This window comes from Anopheles coluzzii, chromosome 3 (assembly GCF_943734685.1).
Source record: "Anopheles coluzzii chromosome 3, AcolN3, whole genome shotgun sequence".
Lineage (NCBI taxonomy): Eukaryota > Metazoa > Arthropoda > Insecta > Diptera > Culicidae > Anopheles > Anopheles coluzzii.
The window spans coordinates 38743453-38767935 of NC_064671.1; the positions used below are offsets into that span (position 1 = coordinate 38743453).

Consider the following 24483-nt stretch of genomic DNA (forward strand, 5'->3'; position numbering starts at 1 on the left):
GTTACTAGTAGTCCTATTGCAGTGTAATCTATTTTTACGTTAACAGTTTACAAGTTACAATTGGTCAACCTTCTTGGGGAGTTTTCTTAAACAATTTTAAAACTACAAATCACAGCAAATGCTCCCAAACAACAACCCTCATTTCATGTCGCGGGCCTCTGGATAACCATCATAGCCTATCAATCCATGACATCGTTTTTTTTAAATAGCACATACCGTCCATTAAACACGCTAAAGTTATGCAACTGAAAGAGTTCATGAATGGCACTACATAAACTTCCTGCCATTTAACCACCATTGGCACGGAAATGTGACCCGCACAGGATGATGTTGCCTTCGTTACGTTTCATTGCTTCGGTTACTCCAACAATGAGCTTAATTATGGTCTCGTTTAATGTTGATCCTATATCCCAGGAAATGTTTCACACTGGCAGTTAGAATGGTTTCGTCTTTGCGCAGCGAATGTAGATTTGAATCCAGTCGTGAGGAACCACAATTAAATTAAATGACATCATCATTGTCACGCTTCGCACTAATGATAACACGTTCGCAACTAGCAAAATGTGACTAGCGCTAGGGGATGGGTTGGAAATTTGTGAAGGAATGTTATTTTTCAACACAAACCTGGACTTGTTGCAAAACTCCTCTAGATAGCATTTTTTTCTTTCACATTTCCGATTGCAGCCATTGTACTGTTGGCACACAAATGTTGTGAGTTATATCAAGATCAGCGCCACGGCTACCAAGATGCACATGGACAACTTCTAACCAGGGGAGAGTAAACTGCCAAATAACCAAAAATCAGTTCGCAATAATTTGTTCGGCCCTACACAAAACCAACATAAAAATTTTACAGAAAAAAAACTCTTTAATTGCACGAACAATCGCACACACTGGCTGCTACCATAACGCAGAAGGCAGAAGTTGAATGTTTCGCCAATGTAAACGCAATGGTAAAAATCTGTAACACTTTTCAACAATAAAAAATCATCTCTTCACTAGCATTTGCCAATTTCCGTGCCATGTAGTTCTACATGCCTAACAACTTCTTTTTAAGCCTGACCATCGATGGAACAATGGGATAGAGCAAAGCAACTGTTAATGACAACAGTTGCTTTATGCCTGTTTTCGTTGTCCCATGGTGTGGTACCGTGCGAGTTTTGGCAATGATTTCGAATGCAGTGATGCTGAAGCTGTTGTACCAAAGCATCTATCGGCTCTTGAGACACTGGCTGCAACATCTTGCTCTATTTGTCGTGCTGCTTGTGTACCGTCTGTTGTTGTGCTTGTGGAAGCGATGTAACGGCATGGATTGGACACCATGTACAGATCATTCAAAATAAAGTCATAAATTATGTCTGAAGTTTCCGGTGTGCTCGATAAAATGGCGCCTCCCGTCTGAATCGAATATTTCCATAGCATCAGTTCTAGTAGGACGTATCGATTCATCGATTTCAATTCTATTCAAAATCAAAACAGTGTTAACTGAAGTAAATTCTAAAATGCGATTTGATGTTTAAAATTCGCAAAAATTGCTTCAATAGTAAATTCATAAAACAATAAAGGGCTTCACATTGTTTTAACTTTATTTAATCTTTTATTTACTTTTAAACATAATAACTTACTTGCTATTCGATCTGAAGGCGAACCTACACTTAATTTTATTACTTGTACTTCATCGAAATATGGATTGATTGTGCAGGATAATTGAGTTTTTTTCAACCATTTTTTTTTTGTTTGAAAAGCTCAAAACGATTCATTTAGCGTATCGTTAAATACGACTAATTACGACTTGGAAAAGAAGTGCGATCATTTCATTTCTCTGCTTGCATCATAGTGAGATAAAGTGCCAACAATATCACAACTGGTTTAAGTCCAGCTCAATAGATCACGAGATATGCCAAAACATCAGAAAATAATTTATTGCAATCAGAAGGCCACGGCAACATATTGAAAAAAAGGAAAACTCCCTTCAACTGGTTGATGAACAGTTGTTTTTTTTTTTATTTGCAACCTTGCAATACCATTGCTTTCCTTGTTTTACTTGCTCAAGCATCTAGAGATGACCAAATCGTTGTCCTCGCTGCGAGTGTATCGCAGGAAAATGCCAGGACAGGGAAACTAGATCCAAACTGCGCGATTATGTATGTGTTATGTGTATGTGTATTTTGCGTGAGCTAGAGCCAGTGTGATTGGAACCGATTTCCATGCATCAAGTAGATGAGGTCTTTTTAAACCGCATCGAACTTGGATGGAAAAGCTCATAGCATGATGCTGCTGCCTAGAGCGAACCAACGCCAAGGGCTTTAAGAGAAGCGTTACTCTGATGTACTGTTGCGAACGGTAGATCATCGGCAATAACAAACCGCACAATCTTCTCTAATCATCTCGAGAGTAAGAACTTTTGTGGTTTCTTCATGCTCTTCACAAGATACCGCGCAGCTGCAGGAGGAGAGACCCAATAACTGAAAATAGAGAAATCACATGGACGTTGTTACAACCAGAGAAGATGCTGAACGTTTTATACGTAAACACACACACTTGTGCATCAAACCATCTCCTCTCAGTCAGGGATATCAAAATGATACAACAAATTTTAGCTCAGTGTGAGGGTTTCTGAGTTCTTCAAATTCTCCAATGCCATCAAATTAATTCATACCCATTTCATTAGATGTATTCATTTTTCAGACGCATTTTTTTAGAGACATGCGGTTGTTAAATGCTTGTATATGTTCAATCATACACAGTATAATTTTGTAGTCCATGTGATACCTCGAAAATTGAGAATAACTTTAAAAACCGATCATCCTTTCTTGAAGTCAAAACTTACACTCAGCACTTGAAAATCGCTAATAAGTTGCATGAGATACCAAACATGTGTTTGCAATTGTAGTAATATACAGAAAGGAATATGATCTTGTTTAATAATAGCTATACTTTTTTTGTTGTATTTATTTCTGGAGTGTTTAGTGTATAAAGTACCTATTATACCAACAAAAACAACCATATCTGAACAAATCATTATAATTTACCTGTCAATTGTTTATAAATAATTCAGATAATCGAAAGTGGTGGCATGCTTATCAGTAGGTATACACTAGCCAACGCAGGACGTAATAACCCGGCCTGCTGCCATAACACTCTTCCACGCCATGACTTCATCCGCCTTAGCAAATCATGATCGCCAATAGCTGGAATGGTTATTGGGTTAGCAGCGGCTGCTCTTTCCTGAGAACCATTAAGACCACAACACCACCATAGAAAGACCATCCATCACACCAAGACCAGAGAATCATATCACGACTCCGGATAGGACAGACCCGACTCACCCACACCTTTTTATAACAAAAAACAAACCCACCACTATGCAGTTTCTGTGGCGTCGACATTACCGTCCGTCACATCTCAACCGAATGCCATGGATACTCTGCGGAACGCATCACCTGCAAATTGGACCACAGCATCGACACCATCCTCTCACCAGACAGCGATTGCCAGCGTAAACTTTTAAAATTCCTCCATATCACTAATCTTTATAAACAACTCTAACCAAACTCATATTTGTGACAGACAATAAAATCAACAGATAGTTTTAAGTAAACCGAGGCTACCCGGTCCCGGTAGCCACAAATGACTTGCAAAGAAGATTGTTAGACTTTAAGTATAGAATTAATCAACCGATTAAAAGAGGCGAATGAGCCAATTGGCACAAAGTCTCTATAAAAAAAAGAAAAAAAGTAGGTAGACATGTTTTAATCATGCCTGAAACCAGTCTTTTGTGTATGTTGGTTATCAAATAACGGGAAAACTACAGCTTATAAAGATTCTTAGAAGAATGTCTACATAAACTTATTCAAAAATTACAAAATGCGTCGTCCCATAGCCTCACGAGAAAAACATGCACAAACAACGCACGTGGTGCTTGAAAAAAGGCCATTACTGTATCCGATCGATTTGGTGATACAAGTTTTCACCTCGCCGCGGGACAAATCTTTCATCAAAACAGATTCCACCGAAGTTCAAGGGAGCACTAAGTAACGTTGCGAACAAAAAGGAGTCCATCCTACCAACATACCCAGCCAAAGGACGCTCGACGTGACACAACAACGAGGTGCCCAATATATGATTTTTTTGTCAAACGTGTCACTTGTTTGATTTTTTTCTACTTTTATACATTTTTGAAGACAATTGTATTTTTCACGATGACTATGTTAACAAAATTCAACTAAAAGTATTGGTTTTAAAATTATTTCAAATAATTTTGTGCAAACACCTTAAGATTTCTCTTATCCTTGCTACTCAACTGTTATTTGGTACAACATGACCCCGAATTGGTGAAATAGATTTTTGTGTCACTGAAAAGCTCCATCGCCATATGATCGGAGCTGACAGTTACAATGATGCCAGTTATTGCCCTGAACCGCTCTGCTCGGACAAAATCGTAGTTCAAGCATCAAATGTTCACCAGTCATTGTATTCGAGCGGTGAAGCACTATCTTTGGAGTGGGATTAAATCATCAAGCTGTGGACGCCAACCACAAATTCATTTCGTTGGCATGTGGCAGGTTGACTGGAACAAAAATGATCCTTTTCGCATTTTTATTGATTTCTCGCAACGGTCCAACACATCACTAGTAGCTACACAATTTGATTCTTTTTCGTGAAATCTTATTTTATCTATATGCTCTAAACATGTTAGATACCTAATGGACAACAATGAACCACTGAAACATCGAGATTTAGCTTATGACGGTCACATTGTTATTAATTCGCTCGGACGGTACAGCATACTGAAGAAAAGAGGTTTCGCTTGAAGAGAAATGTATTGGATAGGGTGTGAGAAAAATGGCGAAAAGATTCCTTTACGTATCCCGGAATCACTTATCAGTTGCGTCAAGCATAGCTCGAATAAGGAACGGCCAAGCATATAAACTGTTACGGTTCAATTGTGTTGTAAAAACTTCTTCGACCCATGTGTCGACCAAGGCCGGGAACAAGGCGTCTAGTGGTGTAAATGGTGACCCCATTTTTTTAGTTAAGAATGCTACCTGTGACTTAAGAATTTCTTTGCAGCCGAGAATCACTGTTGCCATCTCTCAAAATGTCTCTAGGGATTGAGTAAAGTGGCAGATAAATTAAAAATAATAATTACCAAAACTTTTTCTTCAAGACATTCTATTACCAAATCATTCGAATTTCAAAAAAGAGGAGTAAAAAATACAGCACAAATCCTGGAAATGAACAGATATTTACTGCACCCAAGAAGATAGGAAATTTATCTTTTTAAAGAGAAATGGAAACGTTTATGGGATGTGGTATTGTGCTTCACATGTAATGATTTGGCTAAAAATGTTCAAATGCACTGCGTTATCACATGACTCTCAGATGTATTATTCGCTTGTAACTTCACAGATTTACCAAAAATAAAAGAAATATTTCAAACATTTCAAACGAAATGCACTATTGTGCATTACAATCCTTCTTGTTTTTTCGCACTTTAACCTTAAACCAAATTCTTGACTAAACATGGCGTCCATAAAATGCCTCGTCACTCAGTGGTCTAGTCTGAAAAGCAATTATTGTTATTACTAGTTAATTTGGCCCGGTTACAGGGTTATGCAATATAATTTCTGGGGTATATAATAAGGTTATGGGGTATAGTAAGAATGCGTGCAACAGATTTTTTAAAAGGCAACGCAAATTCTATTTTGTTTTTTAAAGATAAAATTATTTATATTTCATATGGGACTAATCCCGAACCTATTAAAATTTTATAGAACTTATTCTGGTGCTGGAACTGATTCCATTCCTGTATAGGTGTTAGAATTAATCGTGAAACTGTTCCTGGAACTGATCATAACCCCTTGCTGGTTCTCTAACAGATCCTGATACCATACCGGTTGTGAAGTTGATGCCATTCCCATATCGGATCTGAAATATATCTTGACCCTATAGGGTAATCGTACCTGTAGTGGTGGTAGTACCAATAGTGGTGGTATGGCTCAACAATGTGCTCCATACGATAATTTAAGAGTAATTAAGCATATTTATGTCATTATGAAATCTGGTCTTTTAAATATGGTGGTGAAATTCCTTTTAAAAAGGCTAAAAAATTTAAGTGCCATCATAGTACCAAAATAGGGACACGTAATAGGCATGTTCCAAAAGTGGTCATAGTTTTGAAAAGAATAAAAACAGGACACTGTAGATTTTTTCCGGGATATTGTTAACATTTCGTATTGTTTTCAGAAAAATAAGCAACCGAAATGAGTTTCCTTTAAGTAATCTACCAAAACGGCCAAAATTCGCATATCCAACTGAGTCTACCATCGCTATGCAGTCAATATTTTCATCACTCAAATTTATATATTTTTTACGGTCAAATTATGTAAAAAATCAATATTATGAATGTGATTCTTGCTATTTATATGAAAACAAATTCAAAACTAAGTTCTATATATTATACAGAGTTTTTGAGATATCTGTGTTTACCAACACTATAGTAACACAATACTACGACTTTAGGAAGCATACCAACATTTATAATTGTACCACGAAGTCGTCACAAAAAAATGCTTTTTTTGTTAATTTTTGTTTAATTTGATGGTACATTTTTCACTTCCTGACACTTTAAATCTATTAAAGCACTTCTGTACCCCAACACAATGCTCTACTATCGATACATTTACCTAACCGGTACTGAAATTGTATATATACCGGTATAATGGCTCTAAAAACCGTACCGGCCTTGGATTTGATCGCGAACCCACACCAGAACATACACTGAACCCATAACGGTCCTGAAACTGATCCTGACCCCATGCAGATCCTGCAACATATACCTTCCGGTTCTGGAAGTGAACTACATACTGATCCTTTAATTGATTAAGATTCCATATCAGTCATGGAACAGATCCTGATTCCGGGCCCTGATGCTGCTTCCTTTTATATTTCGAGACCTGAATAGTACCTGAATCTGACTCACTAATGGAACCATCCAGTCCAGTTTTCCAATTTTTATTTCTTGTTCGATTGCGGGGTTCCGCGGTACTATCGTCAACTCGGTCGTCTTTACAACATGCTCATCCATGGGACCCATCCATGGAACATGGACCATCGCCCTAAGCAAGGATTGCCTATCCGGCTAAATGGTAATAAGTATCAAAAGCCTGTATAGGCCGGCATGACCCGTTACTCCTTAAAGAAGGTTATTTTTTTCAGTTACTTTTTTGTGTGAATGTTCTCGCTATGTTTTCATGCATCCGGATTTACAGTGGCGGCCACCTAAAGTATGCCACCTATATTTTGACGTTGAGGCTTGCTGGACAGTTCTTTGGGCCACTTTATGAAAAACTTAACTTACACGTCGTTGAAGACATTCTTTATGCTTAGACCAAAAATTAAGCCCATATATAGCAAAATCCCGAAAGACCACGGAAAAACGTTCAATTATTAAATACTGCCTGTAACATGTATCATTCTTCTCCATACCTCTCAAAACACTAAAAACTAAGTCGGCGTTGCGTTTTCTATAGTCGATGTGCTTGCCATTGTATGGATGTAAACTAAGCAAAAAAACATCCAAGATACCGCTGGAAAGTAACACTCATCAGCCTTTACTAGAATTTTATAATAGAGATTCCATAATTAACAATTATTATCTGAAACATTTAATTTTGCTATGAGTCTCTCTTGGAATCTGACGAAACAAATATATGTTTATGAACATCATGCGGGGGCTATGACATTCCTCTACCATCACTGCCTCAACAACTTTCGAATCCCATAGCATCGAAAATTACGTTCATTGTGTGCGACATGGAGCTCGCAACATCAGCCACCTCCAAAAGGCAGCTATTGTGCAGAGCAAAGAAAGTGGTACTGCGAGATGAAATTCAATCAAATTTACGCTTTCACACAGCAGCATGACACTGGCTGGAATATAAATGTAGTCTAATTCGACAACTCAACGAAGGTGATGGTAATCAGCGCCTCCGGCGAGCTTACTATTGAGTTTGTAAAGTTTGGGTGGAAAATGTGTCGCCACAGTGTACACCACAGTGCTTCCAGTATGCGCCTCGCCAGACCCGACTACATGGTTCCCTCCGGGGGGTTATCTAGTATTACACGACCGGTTCTAATCAACTTAAAGCGCTCACTATGCAGAACTACTACGCTCTACTGTCAAACTAAACTATTGTTACATTTTATGGCTAAGTGTGAAGCAGACAAATTCAATCAGAAGAGGTAGTTGAGCACCCAAAGCAAAGTGTTTGACAGACGGGGGAATACTTTGTGGCAATTGTTAATTGTGTTTTTTTTTTGTGTTGACATCCCGAGTCTTTTAGTTTGTAAGGCATTATTGAATTGAGTATTTGGCCAACGTTAACGTGATGTTATCCATGCAAAGTTACGGGGAAAGTGTAAAAAATATGGGCACTTTCAAATTACTCAATAAATATGATGTTGTCAAACTACAAATAAGCATCAAACTACTGTCAAGTGTGGTGTCGATTTTTCCACCGCTGACCACACTAGTTTTGGCGACATTGTACACTTTGCAGTGGAATATAAGAACTTCGCTTTTTTATACAGAACAAATAAATAATGTTTATAAATCAATACTGTTAACACGGACTCAGCAGTTTTGTTGAATAAACGCCACAATTCCATAAGTCCAAAATCTAAAACTTTACATCGACCGTCTATTAGAAGCACCATGTGTTTGTTTGTTGTTTATTTTGACAATCGACGGGGTTATGATCAGTACAGGGTGACTCAAATACAGTGAACCCTGTCTTATTTGACACCTCTCCAATTTGAGAAAACTCTCTTATTTGAACATTTTTCACAGTCCCTTGATTTCCAGTACATTTTTGTTCCTCTAATTTGGAAAACCTCTGAAATCTGCGTCCCTCTTATTTGTGTATGGTGTTGCCATGGTTATTGAAAGATGTGTGCTCAAATTGGCGATTCTGTTCGCAGTTTCCTATAGCAACAGTTAAGGCTGCATACTAAATGTTATGTCTCTTTCTTGTTTGGATGGACCTTTCATTCACTTTCCACCTCTGTAATTTGAAAACCCCTCTTATTCGACAGTCCCATCGCCTCTCAAATAAGAGAGGGTTCACTGTACTTGAAATAGTTAAAATAAATAAAGTGATCATACCCACAGTGTTGAGTGAGTACCCTCACTTCTGCTACATGAATTTGTTTCCCTCCGAGATTAGCGAGGCGTTGGAGCAGTAATTTAGGAAAATTTATGATAATAGACATAATAGATCGAACCACATAGCTCGTGTGCGTTTGAGCAGCGCCACTTCATTGGTTAACCGGAAGGTCAACTGGATGTAGAATTTTAGCATGAAAATTGAAGGTGACTTGAGCACCGTTTGTTTTCGTGCAGCTTGGAACGATGCAACACAGGCGCCGGTGTTCGTGAGCGCGAAAGAACAATCTAGACATGAACAATCAATATTTTAAATAATACATGTGTGAAGCTAAACCTATTCCACATAGAAATGGCTGAAACTAATAATATGTTTATGATTCGGAGAATGGCAGTCTTCGGTTTGTATGCCAATCCATTCCCTAGCGTGATGATAGGAATCAGCGCATACTTCAACATTATAACGCAGCTTCACTTCACTTCCATCACTTCTCATGGATGGAATCATTTGGAGACATCACGCATCACGGTTTTTGGAAACTAGCATAATTCTGTGCTTCTGTGCTTCCCTTCCAAATGGCTTGAATAAATTCGGAATATACAATGAAATTGTGTACCGTTTGCTGTTATGTCCGTAAATCAACTTTAAAATTAACCTTTCAACTAGTTCAACGAGAAGATGGACACTAGAGGATAGATTTCAGCTCCCCGGTGCAATTAAACAGCCTACACGTACAAGAACGTGCAGGGATTTAATTTGCACACTGATAAAGCATTTCAACACGTACTGCGTTGAAGATTGTGGGCTCTTACCATGTGATTGGGATGGGACGAGCTAATTATCACACACGATTTGAAACACCTCAACGCTCAAATAAAGCACGCATGTTTGTGAGAAACATTAAAGCTTATTTAAAGCGACACATCCGGACTAATAATCATCCTTTTCCTTCACTTGCTCTTTTCATTATAGCGTCCGGTGTACGATACAAGATCTCGAGCGGTAACATAGACAATTTGTTCACGATAAGCAACGCAACCGGCGCCCTGTACGTAGCCAAGGCGTTGGATTATGAGAAGATCAAAAAGGTAAGTCCACAGAGGTATCTACTCTACCACATGAGATGCTAATGCTTCGGATTAAGCGTGCTCCCACTTACAATCATACCCATTTCTTCGCCATCCTCCGGTACATTGTCAATAATGTGTCTCCATGTTTTCTTTCTCTTTCGCCGTGTTTCCCCAATCAGTATGAGCTACGGTTGACGGCATCGGATAATTTTCAGGAGAACTACACCACCGTTCTGATCAACGTACGCGATGTAAACGACAATCCGCCGGTGTTTGAGAAATCGTCCTATCGCACACAAATCACCGAGGAAGACGACCGAGGCTTGCCAAAGCGTGTGCTGCGGGTAAGTGTATGCTAGTGATGGGACCATCTGACCCTTGCGTTCGAGACAGTAGCACACTTGCGGCTGAAGGCAACTTATGTTTGGGGGACTAGATGAGCGAGCTAGCTTTCTTGCAACGATAAGTCTGGGATATCCAGGGACCGAAAGTGTTGATCCATTCGTACCGAATGTAGGATTTTGTTTCGTGCTTATCTTTCTCAACATCATCCCGTATCTGGTAACAAGGATGCCCAATACAAACTCTTGATTTGATGGTAAATATGGCCTTTTCACCAGTTTGCCAAGGCGTTCAAAATGGTCCAGCACCTTTGCTCACATGTGGACAATACGAGTGTGCATCGTTCTTATGAACAAATTGTAAACTAACCTTCATCGGGGTGATAGAATTGAGTTCACTTTTCACCTAGACTTTTTTGCAGTCATTTCCCTTCACACATCCGGCTTGCTTAGAGAAAGTATGCGTGTTTGTCGCCCAGACGATTCCATCGAAACATTTGCTTGTCCTTCTTAGATAATTTTAACGAGGGTCACACGATCTGATTGAGCCGAATCTGCAAAATATTATCACGTGAAAACGTACGTATCTCCAGATTTTGCCATCCATGTCGAATAAATCCAATGCTGTTGCCAAATTGTTTGGCTAATAGGTACACGCACACTTTTTACGTATGCCAAGGGACAGCCCCAAAGGTCCGCCTTCTATATTGCGATCAGATAAAACGAGTTAGCAAATTACAGCTTCATGAGATACGCTCATACGAATGGGAAGCGAATCCAACATGATACCTATTTCTTCATTTCACCACACAGCACCATCCTGTGTACAGACCGCCCTGGATGTTGCTATGCTTTGGAGAGTTTGCTCTGAAGAGTTTAACAAAATGAGTTCAATTTTGCCTGGGTCGTGTGAACCGGAGATAATGAAGAGGAAAAAGCCAACCAAAATCTGACCAAATCAAACAAAGTGTTTTTTGTGTTTGTTTGTGGGCTATGCCTGCGGGCTGTTATTTTGGAAAGTCGTGAGAATTAGATAGTGGTGTGGTCGATTTGCAATAACTTACCCACTCCGGGACAGCCTATTGTTCCCTCCGGAGAGCATATCGGTGTAACAAATCGAACAGCCTATATTATAGTCAGTTCGAAAAAAAAACTTTTATCAAAAGGGCTAACCCGAAACACCCGGATATTTTCCTACCGGGGTTGTGTGTTGACTATGAAGTTCAAGGGAGAACGGTACTAATTATGAATTTAGTGCGATTTTTCAACCCGTTATCAATAATTTTGACATTCCAATCGACAGCCACCCACGCCCAACACAATGCGACACTTTACCTGTACCCTCACTTCTCTCTCTCCTTCTCTGTCTCTCTGCTCTGTCAATTAATAATTTAGCTGAAAGCGACCACACCTTACCCACCCGTTGGAGGATATCGGGCAGTTTCGCGTATAGCAGTGCGAACAGAGAGAACGAGAGATAAGCTGCAAACGAGCAGCTTTGAGGCACCATAAACTTTGACGCACACCATCAGATCCTCATTTATGTTTGCTGTGGTGGTCAGGATGGGCACCAACCGCTAGCAGCAATTTGCAACCAATTGTGGATGCTGAAGAAATCTGTACAAAGGAATACCACGGCCAGCGCACGTAAAAGCATACGTTTGGATCAGTCTAAACGAAAGCAGAGAAATCTTGAAAAATAATAATATATGTAAAATATGTATAAGAACAAAAAACTTTAAAAATAATGGCTCGAGCCCAATGATGAGCCGTTAGAGAGATTCTGTTTCGGTCGCATATGGAATTCGAACGACGGCACACGCATGGTATGCGCAGCGCCGAGTGCAATGTGTTAGGAAGGATAGTGAGGTCCAGAACATATCATGCAATGCTGGTTAAAAGCATTGTGATAATTAATAATTGTCATCGGCGGTTACTTTGCGGTCCTCCGGTTAGGTAAAATAGATGTGGCAAGTAAGTTGATGAAGATTTTAATTAAGTCCGCCGCCTCGAAGAACAAGATTTACCTTTTTTGAGTGACAAAAAGCGCCTACAGCCACACTAAGTGTCACCTTTATATTTAAATAAATTAAATTGAAAAAAATCTTCACAAGCATAGCGAATAAAATGAATAATCATCATATATTGATGCTTCTTATTACCGTGCGAGATAATTACTTTACAATCCAAACATAGCACGAAAGTAAACAAAAAGTAGCACAGGTTAAAATTATTCCTCAGTCGAGTTGAAGCTGCATATAATTGATGAACCCGTTAGCAAACAATCCGACACAACAACCGATAGCCAATTCACTGAAAATAAAATCTCCCCGCACCTGTCGCAATCAGTACGTTTACAGACACATCATTTTGCACATTAGCACCATTCCACGCGATTGTAAAACCCACTCAACACGTGAATCGATTTGGGCACTGGATCGAAAATAGAATTGCCAGTAATGTGCTTAGCTTTCATTGCAAATGACGTTCATTTCCCATTACAATCAAATTCAATTTGCACATCCGCCGGGTTGTAGCCCCGTATGATTTCTGAGTATCTGGGTAATGCCCGAGTCAAACACCGAGTCAATCTATTCCTCCTCATCAATATTTGTGCGTTTATGCAATAGTGATCATCATCATCATTGGCGTTCCAATCTTAACGATTCCCAACGGGTCGTTGCAAAGGAGAGAGTGTTTGCGATAATTAATCAGTTGAACCCAAACTAATGCGATTTCCAGCACTCAGGAAACGATTGAAAGGTCGATCCAATTGCGCTTCATTTAACCATTGCTGTTGGTCGGTTCACAATTGCTGCCGTGGCAAAAACGTAATTTCATTCATAAGTAGCTTTAATTAACTTGTTGTCATCTGTGACTTTCTACATAGTGCCAGGATAAAGTACTTGCGAATAGCTATATCCGAACGGTTTGAAGCAATAAATGTTTAAAAACGATATCCCCATAAAGCTTGTTTTGGTGGAAGTTAGATGCAAGGCACCAAGCACCCCAATCCCCAACTCGTTTCAGAAGTTGCCGTAAGGTTGATGGTTAATTTTTTAAAAATATTGTTCATATTTTTCACTGATCTCAATCCCTGAAAGCTGAGCACACGTTTTCCATTCTACGTGCAATTTCGGTGACAGGGCTGTTCACCGATTGATCAGGATAGTGTGAAAAATTCGGGGTACACATTCTTCGTTTCGGGCAGCAGAAGACGATAATTCATTGGATGGTATAAATCTCCCTATCTAAGTCGAGGTCAGGATCACTATGGAGAGAGAGTGTGTGTGGAGAAATCCTGTCAACCCTTCTATATCGCGAATCCAGCACGCAAGAGATTTTCGTTTTGCCGGTGCCAGTAAAACCTTTGGCAATTGAAATTGGCCCTCGTTCGGCTCATCTCGTTGGGCTCAGTTTTTGTTCAAAAGGGGATTGCTGTACTGGGATTAATGTGTTTGAAGTAATTTTATGTAGCCATTTTGTTCAAAGTATACGTCATAAATAATGCTCGTTCCACAATTTCGGTAGCCTACGCCCGGAGTAGAGCCAGGAGGGTCGACTAGTAACTAAAACACAGCAATTATAGAAAGATGTGTATAGCTGAATCGGTGGCTTGATTAGCAATAAAATTTGAACAGTAGGTTGGGCTCCTCGTTTTATTCCTGGTACCTGATGTCAGTAGTCGGAGCATTATTTTTTTTAATCAACAAACCATCAATAAACCATTCATATCGGTTAAAACGGTCCAACAAAAACATCAGTGTAGCAGTTAAACAAAATATTGCTGAATGCATACCAATTATACATATTGTGTCTAGTCGAATGAACTGCCTAACTAGTATACAATTTTGTTTTCACATAAGCTTTGCCTTCTGTGTCATCACAACTATTGGCGTACACTGGTTCCCTCTCGGATCGCTCTTTGGCAAACAATGAATTACTTATTTCAACTACACGCTTCTTCTCATGCCCCTTATCACCAGCCTTGAGAACATGGTTTATCAATGATTCTAACCGCACGGAAGAAATGGTTTAAATCCATCATGAATACCGAGGTGGAAAAACACAAATAAGCGCCACCAAAATAATGCTCCGTTCGCTCAGAATTCGTGCTGCATCAGCTCTAAAACTTTCCGTTCAACTACTGTTGGCCGGCTATTGGGACAGGGACAGTATTCTGCGAAAAGTTCATTTCCTTAAGACCACAGCGTAATACTTTGGTAAAGAAAGTTTAACGTACACTAGACGTTTGGGCCTAGCTAGCATGTCCAGTTAGCTAGACAGTATGTCTCTCCCCAACCCGATACGGTCCGTTTGTGTCACCCGAGAAACACATCTTCCATCCAGCGCGCTGTGGACAATGGTCACAAAACTACGGCCTGTTCGGTTGATGTTTTATCTTTTATCACAAAGCGACAGACGCCGTCACGTTCACTTTTGCACGCCATTGAGGCGTTGATAATAATCTGTAACAAAGGCCACAGAGTGGTAACGGAGCTTTTGAAAGACGTCGACTGAAAATTTTAACATCGTTTTCCGGTCTTCATCCACGTCTTCATCGTTCAAGAAAACATCCGGAAAAATACCGATTCGAATCAACATTCAACCGGTTTCATCTACGTTTTCTGCGCGCCTTGCCTTTGTCGCATATTTGTGAGGTGACGCTGACTGGGTTCGAAACAAACCGTCGATACAATTTCCGGCTCTTTCATTTACCGACACGGCTAATGAAAGAAACATCACAGAAAGACGTAGTAGCCGAAACCTCTTTTGATTTGTTTCATTTGCCCAACAAACCAGGGACGAAAGTTCGAAACTAAACCGAACCCCATGTCCCTTGGTCAGGGGAACGAGGTTTTACTGACCATTTCAGTAAAATTGGAACCACCAACCACCATCACAAACCGGGCCCGAAACCTATTTCGTCTGCCTGTGGTTTTGGTCGAAGCAAAAGTGCAATTTGATAAGATTCATTACGTTTTTATTTTGTCTCCTTCCTGGGGGTTTCTCTGGGGATGAACCATCCTCTACGACCGCTGAATGTCCCATGAGACCCATGAGCAGGGAGAAACATTCCGGAAAACGGGAATATCGTACTATCCTGCTATCACATCTTAACTGCAATGTGAGCAGATAGTTAAGATAACTCCTACCTGTCCGATGGCGCTAATGGTTATTGTCACTCCAGTGAAGGTGAACCATGCGGACGCTATTGGCTTTTAATGGAAAATGACCAGCTTGAATGACTGTTCTCCAGGCGCTTCGGATGGTTTGCTAATGGGACACCGAAAGTAAAGTTACCATTAGGACAATAAATACGAAGCCATTGCATCGTGTCAGAAAGAGCTGTTAACGATATTATTATAATGATTGATCGTAAGCAATTATCAAGCTTCGATGGCAAGGTGATAAACAAAAGTATTGAGATTGTTTCGTTTAGCAAGGGTACAAAATCAATCAAAACCTAAACTCGTCTACAAAAGTATTTTTGCTCCACTGGAATCAGGTACTGTTGCACAGCAAAAATGTAATTTTATTGATATCAATAACATTGATCCATTGCTAGTTCCATTGTAGACCATCGTGCTCCATAATTTTTTAATGTGTGTCATGCTGCTCAAAAGTGCTGCTTTCCATTGAGCTACACTTCCGCAGCATTTCACGCTCCGTTTAGCTTGGACATACCTACACAGGAATGACATATGTAGGGGAAGGTAGGTAAAGACGGACACTACGGGTAAGATGGACACTTCTCATAAATGCATGAAAAAGGTAATTTTCGAGTAATTCAACAATGTAGAATCCAAACTGAAGGTAAAACAACACATTTGAGAACATTTTTGGCATAATATATGCAAAATTGGTTAAATCCACGAACAAAATAAATTTTCAATCATGAGCATCCTTGTGGATCTAATTTGACTACTACGGATCTTAAGCTCTACAACTTGTATTGTTTATATTTCCGGAAGTTTTATTTCATGAATGAGTTGTCGTGATCATTAATGAAAAAACTGGCGAAAGAACGAGAATGAAAGCAATACAAAATATTGTTTTCTTGTGGTTTAAACATCCTGACACCAAAGCGGGAAGGACGGACACTTTGTTGTAGGGAAAGATGGACACCTAGTTTATTGATTTATTTTACTTCTTATATCAATTGGTCATGAATAAATTTCATCAAATACCTTAAATAAGGCTATTTCGAATCTATAAACCAACCAGCAACTACAGAGAGTATTGAAATAAGCGAGAAATGAAACACTGGGCAAAACAGTAGCCATTCGTTATGCTATTACTCGCTCGACGCTGATGAGGCGCTTCACGAAATCCAATATCTTGTCACGACTTGGACAACTTTAAACAATAAAAAGAAGAGGCATTGATACGACATTGTTCAGGAATAGATGAGAAATTCTATGGGATTACAAATATCAAATGTTGAATTGTGACATGGTGGAACATGGATTGAACTATTAACAAGCCCCTCAAAAAAGACTGGGGTTGTGGACTTTTCCTAAAAGGAAGTTCTAGACTGTTGTTCTGTAAGCTGGAGCAACATCAGCTGTAAGTGTGCAATATTTCAATAATGCTTTAGATGCTGCATTCTACGATGTTTTAAAAGCGGCGCTTACAATTCCTAAAACCATGGCTGAATGAATCGTCGTTGCAATACACCAACAATTGGTTTATGAACGTACCAGGACGTGGAAAGCATTAGAATTTATTAAAATAATGTAAAACTCTTCAATTTCCAACATTTTATACAGGTGTCCATCTTACCCTTCATGGTGTCCATCTTTCCCATATCAGGTGTCCGTCTTATCCGAACATTTCAAAACCGCACGAAAAAAAACCATGTTTTTCATTCATGAAAAAAACGCAATAATCGATGGAAACTTAAAAGTTTCAACACATTTTCTGATAAAACATGAGTGTAAGATAATGTATGCACATTTTCATGGTCGTTGCATTTATATATCACTAGATTTTTACCATTTCCCTTAAGGTGTCCGTCTTTACCTACCTTCCCCTACATTGAATTATGTTCCGTTGTGGGACACTCTTGTCGCTGTCTGATCATACAACCAGCTACACTGAAAAACATGCTAAATCATCTGAAGAAAAATATACAAAATCACCGCTTGCATGCTCACTGCCATTGTCCTCAAAGTTTCCCGGCACACCGGCGAACCATTTAAATATTGTTCTTTTTATAAACATTCCTCCATCATCTTACATGCTTGAAGCTAGCTCGAGAAAGGCAGTGGTGTTTATCCAGTTATATATGTTTGTTTTTTATTTTGCTGCCATCTCAACTACATGTGCAATTTAAATCTCGCAACTGCACTTGGCGTACTGCACTTACCTCACCACGAGTAACGTTACGTCTCCACCAATGAAAAATGTTAACCGGCTCTGAACTATATCATCTTGTTTGACCGTACCTATCTTCTGCAAGTGACACAGTAAAACAAACAGCATAACCATCCCTATGTTTTGTTGGTTTGGTAGGGCAGATGTTTCAGAAAACTACACACCCGTAAGAAGTACAGCATACTAAGTTACAACGCTTCCGAGTGTACAGAATTCCATATAAGGCTAGCCAGTGAGGCGGCAGCTAAAAGAAATCTGGCGGCAAAGCTTTTGGTTAGAGAATGTTTCAAAAGAGAAACAACGGCAAACGCCAAACAAACAACATTCTTCGTCGGAATGAAATGTCGTGCTTTACGAAAAATTATATCTATCAACATGTACAAAAATTGCACACATTCTGGTAACACAGTAACATATCTTGCCCAGTGCAGTTGCACTGGAAACGCAAAAAGGAAGACTGCCACGGGCGGACAGTACGCCTGATCCGGCATGTAGTGCAACACAACAGGATTCATCATTTGTTTGTATTTTCTTTGAGCAGGCAGCATCTCTTTGTTAGTGGTGCGTTGCATTTTTCTGCCCGGCGCATTGTTTCGACTTGTTGTGCTTTTGCTGTATTTGTTTGTTTGTTTATTCACCAGGCAGTAAACTGCCGCACTGCCGCGCATTGTTTGTGTAGAAAATAGTGTTAAATATTGTAGTCATGTTGCTTTTTCCGTAATAGTGTCAAGTGTAACCATTTAAAGGCTTATTAATTATGGTTGACGACATTTCATGCTAAAGTCTTGCTTATGTTATTGACACAGCACTACAGGACAGTAAAAGAAAATAATCACATACAAACGAGCGAAAGTAAAGTAAGCATCACACTTTAATGCGGACCACACAAGTGCAATCAAAATTACTGTTTAACAAATATATAGCCTGACTCAGTTGTTGATTTGAAGACAATAATAAAAAATTGTTTATGACTTTCATTAAACGAAAAGGCAAAACGTTTTAAGCCTAGAAAATCTTTAATATATATTTCAGTATGAAAAGTAATACGTTAAAATCAGCATGATTGCTTGGTTTACATAAGCCTAGAACTCGTGATGGTTCTATGTTGTTTGTTTAACTACTAATATCCTGATCGTAATTATCGGAGTATTATTTTTCCATCACAATAAACACGTGTGCTGAAACAAATATGAGCTTTGATGTTTTTAAATACCTTAAAAAAAGTTCAGCTGTTCAAAAAATCATAAGAATATTAAAATTATAGAATTATGACTCATTAGAGCATTTTTTATTTCGTACTTATAATCGTTTTTAATACTCGACATCTCTTAGATCAAAAAGTTATCGAATTATGGCTCTTAAACTGTAAACTCCTCCTTCTCTCAGCAACCCAAGTACCGTTTTCCTATCTACCCGATTCGAACACACTCCATTTTCCTGCTCACAAAAGCTTGTCGTAGTTACTAATTTCACTTTCATCCAACTTTCTCCCTTGCTATCTGCGCTTCGCACGAGCTTTTCGATTCTACCGATCATTAATCAACGGAATGGAACATCCACTCCATGCAATCAAACACTCGAAACAATGCCAACAGTTCCCTCCCGTCCCATTTCCACAACTCCTTTCCTATTATTTCCTTCACCTACCGCACACAAACTCGTAATGGAAAATGTTTGCAAAAGGTAAATGACGAAGACTGTTTAGCTTCACTAATATTAACTCACTGTAGCCCATCCCAACTAGAAAGTCTAGATCGTGCTGAAGCACCAAATGGTGTCGTAAAGTTGGTCGTACTCTATCTTACGAAACGTAGCATGCAATCGACGGTGGGTGACTGTACATTCCGTAAAACATACATTCACTCCCTTACACGACTTTTGGATCGTTAAAGTAAGATTTCAAACTTTCTCGTACAATATTTTGCCAGTGCTCCGGTTCGGTGCTATCATCAAGCAAGTGTCATCCGGTTCGCCTTGACCTAGGTCATGTAGAGGCGGTGGCATAAGGCTATTGGTTCTATTATTTCACCCAAAAATCGTTTTTCTTGCGTTTGAGCCAAAGGCAAAGTGTTTCAGTCAAACCACACTGCTTAGGGCAGGGTGGGAATATGCGCACGTAAGACCGCCGTAAAAACGTCAAAACATCTCTACTCTTTTACGACAAATTTACTCCCGTCGCACAAACTCACACACTTTCATCCTGGTTCTGCTCGATCCATTAAAGGAGCATTCGGTTTCACCTTCGACGGAATTGTAGACTTCACAAACGTGTCCTCTTATGGACCGAAGACACGGCCCGCGAACGAGCCCAAGTTCACTTATCAACTCGCCTATGGAACGGTGGCAATAATAGTCTTTGAAACAGAAAACATAATACGATAAGAGAGCAGTGAACCAAACGATTCCAAGAAAACTAATTGTTCATAAAATAGGAAAGAACACGGTCAGAGCTGACAACATTGCTGGGGGAATCACGTCCGTACAGTTACGTGGCCGTAAAATGTTACACCAAAGCTAAAAACTGTATCCACGCGGGCCTCCTATGCCACACATGTCATCTCCATTTGGCACCCTCATTTTCGGATCGCAACTCATGAACTGCAAACATATCGAATCGATCGTAAAGCGGGCAGCTTTGAAGTAGAGGAAGCATACAAAGGTCCTGAAGAACCGGGGAGGCGGCTAAACTATAAAAGCGTAAATTTTATTAGCCCGTATACGGTCAATTTCCAGTGGTCCTCCATTTGGTTTGATTGACCCATACTAACAAGAAACGACTTAGAAAAGGGTGTTTCAAAATTACAGAAAGGCGTAACACGACTACTCAGCTGATAAATCGCACCAGCAGCTAAAGGCAGCTTCATCTTACCTCTGTTGACATTTGACCGCAGTTGGCTAGATGAATGAGTTAAAGACTTTCTCAAACAAAGGTAGTTCCCAAGGTACACCTAGGGTTAGATAGGTTAGATAGATTAGCATAGGTTTGATTACCACACAATCGGAGGAAGTATTCTATTCAATTTCCGCCAACCAAATGTCGGGTTTTTTTTTAGCACAATGCTGGAGATTTTCTTAGGTTGCATATACGTACCAATGTGACATGCTGCCAAATACTGTAACCTTCACTTTCACACCAAGGAAATTGTGCTTTCAGAAATAGTGAAGAACATTGCCCAAACCTTTCATACATCTTTGGTAACCATTGTTCTAAAGGTGACCTCGCGAGTGCTCGAAACAAATTTAAAAATTGCTATACTAAATACCGGTAGCTCTCGTCTTATCTTTTACCTAACCCGCTCGTAAGCATCTTTTCACATGACATGCGCTGTGATTTGTTTATTTGTTTATTTGTAAATGTTAAGTGATTGGCCATCATTGGCTTTATCACTGATCTTATAAACTAAACTGATAATAACATAAAGCATCACGGTACGATGTAACATCAGCACAAAATAAATAACACAGAGTATCACAGCAAGAAAAACAGGTTAACTTAGGGAATTCCAGTCAAAAGAGTCATAATGTGCATTAAATCTGATAGCCTTCGCAGTCAAAGGTTCATTATCGCTATAAGCACATCTAGTTTGGTCAACTCTTAGTAGCCTAAAGTTTCTTAGAATACGAGCAGGTACGTGGAAATTAACTCTAGTTAAAAGGTTTGGCGAATCTATCTCTCCTAGGATGATTTTTTTCATGAACAAGATTTGTGCCGTTTCGCGACCAGTAGCGAGAGACTCGAGTCCAAAAATTAAACACCGGGCATGATAACTAGGTCTCGCTGCTACGTTACGCCAGGGAGTAAACCGTAAGACCAAACGGGTGAATTTTTCCTGCACTGACTCAATCTTATTCGACCATAACAACGACGATGGGCACCAAACTACTGAGGAGTATTCTAAGATGGATCTGACTAGTGATTTGTAGAGTGCGATAAGACAATGTGGGTCGGAGAATTCTCTCGACTGCCTGCGTATAAATCCTAGCATTCTGTTCGCTCTATCAATAATTTCGTTATGGTGCACATGAACGTCAAGTTTACGGTCAAGAGTAACTCCTAAGTCTTTTACTGCACTGTGTCGTTGTAATGTGTACCGGAGATGCAGTAGTTAAACACTATTGGACAATTAGAATGGGGAAACGACATGGACAAACATTTATCAACAGAAATTTGTAGGTCGTTGTTCAGATACCACGTGGAAAAAGAGTCGATCGATGCTTGCAGGACAAGACAATCACCAAAACACCTCACAGGAAAAAAAGTCTAAGATCGTTCGCATACAATAAACATTCAGATTCCCTTACTACAGTAGTAACGTCATTGAAAAATAGAGTAAAATAGCAAGGGTCCAAGGTTACTACCCTGTGGCACGCCTGAACAACTCACGAATTCCCTAGATGTCATATATTCAACTTTGACGCGATATCGACGATTGGTGAGGTAAGATTCGAACCACTCCACTAAAGGGGTAGAGAATCCAAGACGAGCAAGCTTCGCCAACAGCAAGCGATGATTCACACGATCAAAGGCAGCCTTATGGTCGGTATAGATGACATCCATCTGGGCTCCCGAAGCGAATGCAGCATGGCAGTGAGATACAAACTCCACCAAATTGGTGGTCACACTGCGGCGAGGGAAAAACCCGTGTTGGCGTGTTGATATCAGCGAGCGGCAACAGTTCAAGAGCGAGTTCTGGACGACGACTTCAAAAACCTTAGCACCTGCAGGCAAAGTAGTAATGCCATGGTAGTTTTCCACTAAGCTCTTATCCCCCTTTTTATGCACAGGAAACATGTAGGACGATTTCCATGCTGCTGGAAACATACGCTGATTGAGCGAGAGTGTGAAGATACGAGTCAGAGGTCCGGCCAAAACTTCGCTGCATTTGGCAAGAACTGCGTTTGGAATACCATCAGGTCCAGGGTTGTAGGATGGTTTGACCTGCTTGAGCGCCTTTAGCACAGAATCTCTGGAGATGTTTATGTCACGCACATTAACATCGACACCGTCGGAGGGCACGTTGTTGAGAGCAGCATCCAATGAGTAGCCAGGAGCTTCAGTGGCAAACGAACTCATGAAACGATCGGCAAATAAAATGCAGGTTTCCTCTTTGGTACACGAAGTTGTTCCATTAAAGGAAACTATAGCTGGCAGGGAGCTGTTTTTCCTTTTTGTGTCGACATACCTCCAAAATTTTTTCGGGTTTCTTCTTAAGCTGAACTGTATGCGAATCAAAAAACGAGAGTGAAGTTGTCTATTATAGCTTCTATATACATTGTGTGCAGCGATGAACCGCAATCTCGATTGTTGTGCTCCACTGTTTTGGTAAAACCGATAGCAGGAAGATGTGTTTCGTTTTAAGCGGCGTAATTGAGCATTACCCCACGGTGGACCCTAACGTGGACGTTTTATAGGGCAACAGGCAGATAAATGTTCCGTAAATTTCCGATTGAACATATCGAGTGCATGGTTTACGTCCGGGTTTCCATCAAGGAATGACAAGTCAGAGGATTGCAGTAGATCATTTAGAATCAAAAAGTTAGTGCGACTGTAGTCGAGCATGCCTGATTCTTGATGTGATGTTGTATGATGTTCTGCTTTGGCTAAGCCGTTCGGCAGGCACAGCTCTATAGGCGGATGATAGCAATCAATAGCAACTATGGAGAAGAGTGTAATTGCCGGTGGAGAGCATTGTTGCAGGATATCGTCGCATACAAAGATCAAATCGAGGTAGTTATTCGACGCATTATGAATTTTGTTAATCTGGTACAGTCCGTTGCGATTCATACAATCAAGAAGAAGGCGACAGTTATCCGTGATCCTCGAGCTTTCGTAGTCAACTTGGAGCATAAGTGGATTTGTTTCATCGGGTATCAAATTCAGGTTTGACAAATTGAAGTCCCCGAATAACAAACAGATTTCATTAGCTTTACACGCTACGTCGTCAATAGTTGAACAGATTGTGTGAACAACCGACGTGTTATTTGCCATGTCAGGAGGAACATACATTGCGCCGATAACATACGTTTTCTTAACACTAGAACCGCCGGACTTTTCAACCTTACTAAAACCGCCATATGGGACAATTTTGTCCCATTCGTTATGTGTACATATTTAAACATGTTTATTATTTCTGTTGGAATCTCGCGTTCCAACTACCTGTCATAAACGGGACGTTTTAAAACGAGCGACCAGTACACGAACAAGGCACGAAGCGTAACAGAAAAAAGCGTTAAAAAGGGCCGCAAGATAGGAACGAGCCTTTTCAAAACGCGGAAAAATAGACAAATTTTTTGGCGCGTAATAGTACAATCAATCGTTTTTGGCAAGAAATTTAATCCGCCTTGGTTTTAGTTCCCAACAATTTCCTAAGGGTTTCATGTGGTAAAATAATTAAGAAACTCCATTATTAGGTATAATAAATCTTTATACGACGACGAACCAGTGCTACTAATAAAATTGCGCTAGAGTGTACGGTAGAATGCTTTTATGGATTAGACGATTGAATATAGCGAAAACATAAG

The 24483-nt window shown here is 39.8% G+C and overlaps 1 protein-coding gene across 1 annotated transcript in view; it reads left to right on the forward strand.

Moving 5' to 3' along the window:
• LOC120957891 (neural-cadherin-like) overlaps nt 1-24483 on the forward strand; it is a gene marked incomplete at its 5' end in the record, with an annotated part of 142422 nt that overhangs the window by 103747 nt on the left and 14192 nt on the right. The window contains 2 exons of the mRNA XM_049608136.1: nt 10143-10258; nt 10420-10584. Of these exons, the coding sequence (XP_049464093.1) occupies nt 10143-10258; nt 10420-10584 (281 nt within the window). The remainder of the gene's footprint in view (nt 1-10142; nt 10259-10419; nt 10585-24483) is intronic.